This window comes from Triticum dicoccoides, chromosome 5A (assembly GCF_002162155.2).
Source record: "Triticum dicoccoides isolate Atlit2015 ecotype Zavitan chromosome 5A, WEW_v2.0, whole genome shotgun sequence".
NCBI lineage: Eukaryota > Viridiplantae > Streptophyta > Magnoliopsida > Poales > Poaceae > Triticum > Triticum dicoccoides.
Genome location: NC_041388.1, coordinates 325,250,124 through 325,260,486, shown reverse-complemented (window position 1 = coordinate 325,260,486; position 10,363 = coordinate 325,250,124). Strand labels below are relative to the sequence as shown.

Here is a 10,363-nt window from a genome sequence, read left to right as displayed (position 1 = left end):
CCTCCTTTCCCCTTTCCCTTTTCGTTGATTGGAAGGAGGGGGACGAATCTTACTTGGACTCGGACTAGGAGTCCAAGTAGGACTCCCCCTTGGCGCCCTCCCTTTGGGCCGGCCACCTCTTCCTCCCCCCTTTATATACGGGGCGGGGGGCACCCCCAAGACACACCAAGATTTCTCTTAGTCGTGTGCGGTGCCCCCCTCCACAGTTTACTCCTCCGGTCATAGCGTCGTAGTGCTTAGGTGAAGCTCTGCGCGGATCACATCACCATCACCGTCACCACGCCGTCGTGCTGTCAGAACTCACCCTCGACCCTCTACTGGATCAAGAGCTCGAGGAACGTCATCGAGCTGAATGTGTGCTGAACACAGAGGTGTCGTACATTCGGTACTTGGATCGGTTGGATCGTGAAGACGTTCGACTACATCAACTGCGTTAACCTAATGCTTCCGCTTTCGGTCTACGAGGGTACGTGGACACACTCTCCCCGTCTCGTTGTTATGCATCTTCTAGATACATCTTGCGTGATCGTAGGATTTTTTTTGAAATTGCATGCTACGTTTCCCTACATATTACCCTCATCAAGGACATGTACGATAATATTGTGACAAGTGTTCGAACAAATGATGGCAACATTGATGCTTTCCCGATTAAAATAGGATTGCACCAGGGGTCACCTTTGAGCCCTTATCCTTTTGCTTTGGTGATGGACGAGGACACAAGGGATGTACAAGGATATATCTCATGGTTTATTCTCTTTGCAAATGATGTGGTGCTAGTCGATGATAGCCGGTCGGGAGTCAATAGGAAGTTAGAGCTAGGGAGATAAATCTTAGAATCAACTGGTTTTAGAGTTAGTAGAACTAAAACGGAGTACATGAGGTGTGGTTCGGTACTACTAGGCACGAGGAGGAGGAGTTTAGCCTTGATGGACATGTGGTGCTTCAAAAGGACACTTTTCGATGTTTGGGATCAATGCTCAGAAGGATGGGGATATTGTTGAAGATGTGAACCATCAAATCTAATTCGAATGGATGAGGTGGCGCCAAGCTTCTGGCATTCTGTGTGACAAGAAAGTGCTATAAAAGGTAAATACAAGTTATATATGATGACGATTCGACCCGTAGTGTTGTATGACGCTGAGTGTTGGCTGACTAAAAGGTGAAACGTTCAACAGATAAGTGTGGTGGACATGCACATATTAAGATGGATGTGTGGCAACACGAGAAAGGACCGAGTCAGAAATGATGATATACTCCCTCTGTTTCTTTTTAGTTTGCATATAAAGTTTGTGCAAAGTCAAACTTTCATAAAGTTTGACCAACTACATAAGAAAAAATGTCAACATTCACAATATAAAATCAATATCTTAGATGCAGCATGAAATTAATTTTCATACTATATAACTTTTGTATTATAAATGTTGCTATTTTCTTAGATAAATTTGGCCCAACTTTATGTAGTTTGACTTTAAATAGATAAAAAGAAACAAGGAAGTACGGGATTATGAAATGGCAGCTGCTCCCATATACGAAGATATCCTTGTTCAATCAATTTTTTTTACTAAAGTTAGCTTTGTTCATTGTCCAAAGAAGGCCAATTTAGTCGCCCATTCTCTAGCTAAAGATTGTGATGATCACCAGATGTGTGGGTTGAGGAACTTTCTAGCTTTATTTTGTCTTTATTAATCGATGATGTATCTCTGATTTAAGCAATAAAGTGAGCCATAAAGGCATTCCTAAAAAAAATACAAAATAGGGTTGGGATATCATTTTATTTTATTTTGCGATGGAGTTGCGATATCATCGATTAGAGACAAGTTTGTCCAACATTATCTAGGATAGTTTGGACATATTCGCGTGGAGAAGCTCGAGTGCATAGCGAACTGCTAGAGCGTGCCGAGGAATGATGAGCTTTTTTCATGCCTGACATACATATTTTTGAAATACTAAATTTCCGTTAGACGTCACAGCTGTGGCAAATCTAGAACAAGAGAGGATAAAATTCATTCAAAATTGGGTAGTAAAACCATTGGCTGTGGTCGTTCTCGCACGGCGGCACGCGCCCCATAGCAGCAGTCAACAAAGGCTGTCGTCTCGGGTATCTGGACAGGCCTCAACTCTCAAGCGTTTGTCTGGGCCCACACCGCCGCCCACCACAACACTACCAGACGGTTTCATATACAGCACACTGTAGAGTAGATTCAAAATCATTTGAAAAGCAAAATTGCCCTCTCGACTTTTCCTCAAAAACAAGAGGACAAAGCAACCACTAATAATCCCCTCACCAACCCTCGTCTCCTCCTCTTTCCCAGTCCCGCAATCCACCCGGCGCGCCCCACCGTCGCCGGCGGCGCGGAGCACCGTCTTCTCCCCGGCATCCTCCAGGGCGGAGCGCTGGAGATCCGACTCCGCTCGGTTCCTTCTCGCGTCGGTAAGGAACGCTGTCCTGATTGTTCCTCGAGTTCGGATTTTTTTTTGTTTTTGTTCCGGAGCATCGTATCTCCTTCGCTGCACCCGGGGGCAATCCATCCGAATCCCCTCCTTCTTTTCCTTTAATTCTAGTACTTGTTTATTATCCCCGCTGCGAGTGTGCTGCTGCTTCAGAAATCCAGTCCACCCACTCCATGGTTTTGGTTAGGTTCGTACTGTGCAGGGCGCAGAATCGGGCCCTGCTAACCGCGTCAACAGGGTTTGGTGCCAAACATTGGTACGGCCGGCCCCCTAGAGGCTAGAGTCAAGCGGCAGTGGGCAAACAACCGCTCCACCGACGGACGATCTTTAAAGTGATATATAGTACGTACCAGCAATAGATAGCTAGCTGCTCTAGGCCGTACCCGTTCAATCTTTACTGCCAGTTGGCTTGGAAATTTCGACGTCGAGCCAACCGTTTCCAGTGTTTCAAGGGTCAAGTGGTCGAATCAGCCGAACGAGTTTTGTCTATTAGCTTCGAAGCTGGCCTGTTCAGGACTAAAGCAAGGGCCAAACATTATTTGTTCTGTGACTTGGGAGTTTTGGTTACACTGAGGCTTCCACAGTTCTGTTCAGCGATTGGCACTGTGTTTTCTCAGTTTCGGAGGTACATGCAGTGTGTTGATTTCTGGATCATTAAGAGCTTATAGTCAACAGTTTGTTTTGTTCATGCATGATTCTGTTTACTCCTTGGGTTTGTCAGCTTCAACTAGTTGGATTTTCACCCTAAATTCGTTTAGTTGTTTGGTCACAAGGAAGATTTCCATGTTGTTCCGGTTTATTTGACCGTTTAATATTTCAATCTTTGCAGTCTTTCATGTATAGTGATGCTGACGGTCAGATCTTTACAAATTATATTTACAGTCTTCTTTCACTGTTTTATGAATACTACATAGTAAACTTGCATTCTTAGATCTTTTCTCAAGTGATGGAAGAAATAAAGCAAAAATTTGCATTCATAGCAGAACACCGATGCTGGCTGTACCATTGTTGTTATGTCCAAACCTCTGTGATTGCATATGAATATTCAAGCTCTGCTTCTTCCATATGATAAGCATTTTAATACGTTGAGTAATTTCGAGCACCTAAATCAGAAACATTTATATTCCTAGAAGACTCGAACTGCAATATTAGCCCTACCAAGCCCTTCTTGTTTCTGCAATCCTTAATATGATCAGAGTAGCTTGTCTATACCAGGATTCAATTCTAGTCTATATTACAATATCCCTGTTTTCTCCATTGCTAGTTTGCGTTCATCCTTCCTATCATATTTTTATAGATCATGCAGGCCTTTCTATTCTTTTGTGATGTGAAGTCATATAGGGAACTATCAACTGTTTAGGAACCAGTTACATAAAGAGAATAATTGTGTGAAATAATAAATACACCAAGACAGGATTATGAGTAGAAATAATTTGTAACTTAGATATGGGCCAGTAAGTTGCTGCTGACATCTCTAAAAGAATTCCAAGCCATTTAGTTTCTATCAACTGAATGGCATCTTAAGTTTTGCATATTCTTTCACACAGTTGTAGACTTGTACTGGTACTTATTTGAGCTTAGCGATTTAAAAAATATTTCTGGTCTCCTGAGTTTAAGAAGAATCAAGAGTGAAATTTATATTTCAAACGCTATCACTGCTTGATGTTGGTTTCATCTGTTATCTGTGGGACATGATAATTTTTAGAGAATAGGCTTTCATCCTGTTTTATAAGCAACACGGCCGAAGGATACAGGGTGTTGAGGCAACCCTCTTTCAAAGCAGATCAAAGAAGACCATGCTAATCAAAGCGAGCAGAGCAAACAACACAGAATGAACACCAGGCCCCTAGCCTGGGAACGTCACGAGGAGTGCACTGCTGGATGATGCTAGCTTGCCGCCGAGCAAAAGCACAGGAGCTGCATAGGCACAACAGGAAGCACCAAAAGGAGCCGACCACAAGCGAACCCACATCCCCTGGATAAAATCACTGGACCACGATGCAACGCTCTATCAAACTTGCTCCGGACGGAGGAGCGCGACTCTGCGAGCAAGCAGAAGGGACTGGGGCAACTGCCGACGTATTCACATGAAGAGACAGCACAACGGAGCCACCATCATCTCGAACCGAAGATGCTCCAAGTCACCATCCATGCCTGCCGAAGAAGCCATCACACCACACCCAGAAGGGAATTGGGATCTCTGGTGGCATGCCAGGAGGGGTAATGTTGCGTTGCGCCGCCACCGAGCCTGACAAGATGGACATGGGTTGTCACTTGGGACTCTGAAAGGGGATGGAAGAACTGCGGTGAAGCCCCCAAGAGGGACGCAACACCCAAAGGCATAGCTTTCGTCGGCGTACTGTGCCGTCCTTGTTAGGACCACCCACTGCCCACATGGACAAGGAAAGCAGCCAACACTGCTGTCACCAGGGAGCAGTCCGTGCAGCCCGCCTTCCAGGGCCGCCGCCCTGGTTTCTGGCCCTGCAAGAGGAGCGCACCAGGAGGGAACATCACTGCCACTGTCACCAAGAGCCACGCGGGCCAGCCTTCGAGTTGCTCTCGAGAGGCTGGGGCTAGAGTTTGGGTCATCCTCGAGTTGCTCAAGAGAGAGCGATGCGAGGGCCAGTTTTCCACCATCCCACTTATCCTGGAACTTAATAATCATATTAGTTGCGCAGACTTTTTTTTTGCGGGTGACTTGTTATGTTGTCAGCTCTCCAGATTCCTGGACTAGGATTAGCACTTTCTAATTATCACCTTAATTGGAGGTCGATGGATGTCCCAAGCCCCTATCAACATTCAACTCTTGTTTTGTTGACTTAACAAATGATTACAATGGGAGGGATGCAACCTTACTGTTTAGTTGGCAGCAACAGATTAGATGTCCTGGTATTTAATTACATTTCTGATTATTGTGAATTGTTACCCAAATCTCAGAGGTTTCAGGGTTTTGTTGACATTCCATAAGTTGGATATTAATTGTTTGTTAGTGATCATCAATATTAGTAGACTAACCGACCTTGTACTGATTTTTTTGGAACATGCTACTTTCCTGGAAATATTCATTATGGTATCCCTGCACGCCTCAGTGTAATGTGATGTTTTGCAAGTTGTAGCCAGCACTCCAAATTGATATAACTAAGTCCTAGATATATCATGTTGAATTGGTTATACTGGCCCTCTGAAGTGGTTCTATGTTAGGAACTTGACTTGGTCTTCATGTTTCCTAGGGTAGAACCTTTGGGTTGTGATGTTTACTATGAGAACAAACTTTTTATCTACTGTGGTTTGTAGTTATAGCCTGCTATTTTGCCCAGGTGATAAATTATGCTGATAATGGCTTTCTCATAATTATTTTATTACTTCAAATTTGATTGGGCGAGGATTTTCATGCTCGCTACAGTGGGCTCTTTGGGCTGTCATGTTTTTGATTTGACATTCCTTAATCACCGTGTTTATGCGTAAAATAGTATTACAGTATTACTAGTTTTATATGAGACGCTAATGTTTGATAATTGGAAACTATAGCCTATAAATATAATCATTTTCCAGTCAAGCTCGCAACTTATTTGGAATTGTAGGAGCACTATTTGCTATGATTAAACTAATGAAATAAAGGGATAGATAATTATATACAAAAGCCAGTCAAGCAGAGTAACACTGTCTTCATTTGTAATGCTACAACTGCAAGTATTTGTGCTCCTATTTTTGATATTAATTCTTTTTGATTTTTTATCTTCTATTTCATTATTCATAGCTGCATTACATCCAGTCTATCTTGTAATTATTGCAACTTTACTCACCAATTCTTGTCTTGCTCCCTTTGTCTTTGTTATTTATAGGACATAATGGCGGATATCCAGTTAGGATGTTACACTATAAAGTCCCATGGAGCCAAAGTGGCAAGACTCCACATGTATGACTGGATAATACTTCTCCTCCTTGCTGTCATAGATGGACTGTTGAATATAATTGAGCCTTTTCACCGCTTCATTGGGAAGGACATGATGACTGACTTGAGATATCCATTAAAGGGCAATACTGTGCCCTTTTGGGCTGTTCCGGTGTGTTCTTGTGCTGCTAATTTTGGACTTTTTTCTCACTACTTACATCATTTTGTGTGCCATTCAAAAGATAGTTCCAATTTTGTAACTCACCTGATTTGCAGCTCATTGGAATTGTCTTGCCATGTGTCATCTTTGGTGGAATTTACTTCAAGAAGAAGAATATCTATGATTTGCACCATGGCATACTGGGTATTTACATATTCTTGGGCTTATGAATATGTTTATAATGTATGTACAAGAAATAATTTGAAACACATATTTAGGTATTCTTTATTCGGTGCTCATAACTGCGGTGATTACTGATGCAATTAAGGATGGAGTTGGCCGACCACGTCCTGATTTCTTCTGGCGCTGTTTCCCAGATGGAAAGGATGTAAGATTACTACCCGAGAACTTCACCTTTTTCAGCCACAAGTCCATCTTTGTTGACCTGCCCACTGTTCAGTTGTTCTTATCATGTATGGAGTCTAAATTGACCAAAACTCATCGAATGACCCTGTTTTCAGCTTTATGATAATGTCACTACTGGTGTTCTGTGCCATGGAGAGAAGAGTGTCATCAAAGAAGGTCACAAAAGCTTCCCAAGTGGACACTCATCATGTAAGTGATGACATGAATACTTAAGTAATACCTAATGTTTCCTTTGGTAATATTGGTGTCAAGCATTTGTTGGTCAGCTATGCCTGAGCATTCTTTCTTTAAAACTCCATTACATACTTGAGCTTGTTTTTTACACCCTTGTGATAATCCTTTTGACACAGTCCGTGATGGCTACCTGTTGTTTTGTGGTTGGTTGGGCTGCTTGTGGTGGCTGGCTTAGTGGCAGTCATGGAATCAGGGGAGCTCGGACAGGTGGCTAGGCCACAATTGGGCCACAGGTGGCTAGGCCACAATTGGGCACGAGACAGCCTGGTGCACTGGCCACTTTGGTGTGATTTGCAGTGAACCAGGAAGTGGCAGGCATGAAAGTGCGGCGTGCCACCTTCCAGTTTAGATGCTTGGTTGCTGCTTGGTGTAGGAGCAGCTGTGTGATTAGTTTGATTAGACAACGCACATCAGTCATGTGTTTGATTAGAGACCCCACAAAATTGGCCTAGTCTTAGCCTTGTCTCAAGGTTGTAGTTGAAACATGCCCTGTGGTGAAATACAAGTCCAGTCAGAAGCATTTCTAAGTAAAAGCAAAAAGTTTTTAGGCCAATTCAATATCTGAGGTCGGGTACGTCAAGGCGCAGTCTTTCATTAGGCACATCTAGCATCTATGGCAGTGCTGTTACAATTCTGTCAAATAGGTCATGGTTTGATCATCTAATAACTGTGTTCTCTTTCACCTTGTGTTAATCTATTCCAGGGTCTTTTGCCGGCCTAGGCTTCCTTACGTGGTACTTGACTGGGAAAATCGCAGTTTTTGACCGTAAAGGTCATATTGCAAAGCTTTGTATTATTGTTCTGCCTCTACTTACTGCTGCACTTGTTGCTGTTTCTCGAGTGGATGACTACTGGCATCACTGGCAAGATGTGTTTGCAGGAGCTGTTTTAGGTTTGCCATTTTCGTAGTTCTGTAAATTCACATAGGTGACCTTCTATATTTTTTCTAAAAATGCCTATAATTATTTTCTTCTCCTGTTGTTCCCTGTTCCCTTTGCAGGTCTCACAGTGGCTTCATTTTGCTACCTGCAATTTTTCCCATACCCTTATGATGCAGATGGTGCCTCCTTTTACCTGTTTTATTACTTATCGATTTTTGTGTTCCTCCATGTTTTTCAGTGATAACAGTAACAATTTGCATTGCAGGACTGTGGCCTCACGCATACACCCTCCAGCTAGCCGAGGCGCGCAACAGCGGCATTGCAAACTCCTTCAGTGTGCGACCACCCACGGAGACTGAAGAAGGGGAAGGTCAGGGCGGGATCGCCCTAAGAGACACGAGTCCTATTCTCGACACCATGGAGTCTGGCAGGAGATACGGAAACTAGGAGGACCGGATCAGACGACTACCCAAAGTACCATGATCGTCCTGACCTTCTTCATGGGCTTGTTTCCGATGCACATGGCAGGGGAGAGCAGCTGTTTTCTCATGCACAGTTTGGTGTATTGTAGAGCTGTCGTTTCGTCAACCTCTGTATGGGTTTTCAGTGTTTAATAGAGGTTTGGTTTGTGTTAACTGGATAGTTAGCCTCGTAAGGATCAGCTGTACATTACCTAGTGGAGTGCTTCGTCGTCCACGCCGGTGAACATGTTGCATTATTTCTTGCTCTCTCTGCCCCCTGAGCCCCTGAGGATGGTTGTTGATCTTCTTGCTCTTGAGCAAGCAGTATGTATACATGGTTGACTACTTGACTTGTTACGCGAAGTGTGAAGTTTGGTTGTCTGCACGGTGATGAAGCCAGAAGCAAAGACTTGCTGGCTGCTAAGCTGGTCGGACCGGGACTGGAATGGATAACCCATTGCAAAGCTGTAGTCCGGTAAAGTTCCATTGCATGTTGTTGTTAAGAAGTAGGGCCTGGAACCACATTCAGTTCACATGGATGACATTATATTCAACTCGAGTGTGTGCCTTGGTGTTCTTTTTATATATATATTTTTTTTTGGCAAAAGAGCACTTTTTTTTCAGTCCAAGTCTCCAAGCCAAGCGCTTGGGAGTTTCGTGCTCTGAGTGACGAGAGAATGCGATGCTGCCTTCGTATTATCTTGCATTAATCTTTGATTTTGGCATCCAATATATAGCGACTGGACTGGAGAGAGCAATTATCATACATTCCATACGGGGAGGGCATATACATGGGGAACACATTTGGCAAGCTCTCCTGCCTTGGCGATTTACGGCTCAGCTGCTGTGGCGAGAAGCCATCTCGCCCTTCTCCGGTGCCGGAGGCGGCGCAGGCGCCGGCGCCGGCTGACAGCTATCCACCACCACCACCAGCGCCGGCTGCTCTTGTCCCTCCTCCTCATGCTTCTCCAGCTCCAGGTTATGCCAACGTACACGACCAGGGCAAGTAGCTACTGGAATATGCACAGATCGCGTCGCGGCGGAATACACGACTCTGTGTCTTTTGTTGTTTGTGTGGCAAAGCAACATCATGCTTTTCTGGTGTAGCGGTGAAGTTGTTTATATTGCTTGTTTGTAATGTACTCCGATCAGTTCATCAGGTAATGCCCGTACAGTTGATAAATAACTGCAAGTGTCATCCGCAACAATTACAAATATGACATATTTGGCTTGAATGCGTTTGTGTTTTTTATTTTATTTTGGCTTGTTAGATAATATTGGTAATCTTGTTCTAGAGCTCTATGCAGGAGGTCATCTGTATGATAGGGTACATATTTTGTATTGAACTAGCAAAAGGGCCTATACGTTGCAACGAGAGAAAAAAAATTCATAATCTTCAATGGCCATGATCACATTTTGCTGCATCACCGAGATACGCTATCACTCTCAATTTCATGAAATCATGAATGTTTTTAAACTTGTGCACATTTTTGAAATCGTGAACATTTTTCAAATTCATGAACCCTTTAACAAATTTTCAAACATTTTCTAAAATCAAGAACATCTTTTGAATTTATGAACATTTTACACTATTTGCAATTTTTTTTAAAAAAATCTAAACATTTTATAAACTATTTTCTTGAATCGGCAAATGTTTCTAGAATCGACGAACATTTTTATGGAAATTGGTGGAACAATTTTTAAAATTCACGAATCTTTTTTTTTGATTTAACGAACATTTTTTGAAATGGATGATCATTTTTTGAATCCACTAACATTTTATTAATGAATAAACTATTTTGTAAGTCACGAACAATTTTTGAGAAGCACATTTATGAATAAATAAACTATTTTGTAA

General features: G+C 42.9%; 1 protein-coding gene across 2 annotated transcripts; it reads left to right on the top strand.

Annotated features, from left to right (window-relative positions):
- The first annotated feature begins 2,222 nt into the window (after positions 1-2,222).
- LOC119301269 (lipid phosphate phosphatase 2-like) lies at positions 2,223-9,059 on the top strand. Of its 2 annotated transcripts, none has more exons than XM_037578214.1 (8): positions 2,223-2,431; positions 6,294-6,515; positions 6,620-6,707; positions 6,782-6,891; positions 7,025-7,118; positions 7,867-8,055; positions 8,164-8,223; positions 8,310-9,059. In XM_037578214.1, exons 2-8 carry the CDS (start codon positions 6,300-6,302, stop codon positions 8,489-8,491), a joined length of 939 nt encoding a protein of 312 aa, XP_037434111.1. In that variant the 5' UTR covers positions 2,223-2,431; positions 6,294-6,299; the 3' UTR covers positions 8,492-9,059. The 2 variants fall into 2 exon arrangements, with proteins under 2 accessions (XP_037434111.1, XP_037434112.1); XM_037578215.1 differs by lacking the exon at positions 2,223-2,431 and adding an exon at positions 2,910-3,076.
- The last annotated feature ends 1,304 nt before the right edge of the window (positions 9,060-10,363 follow it).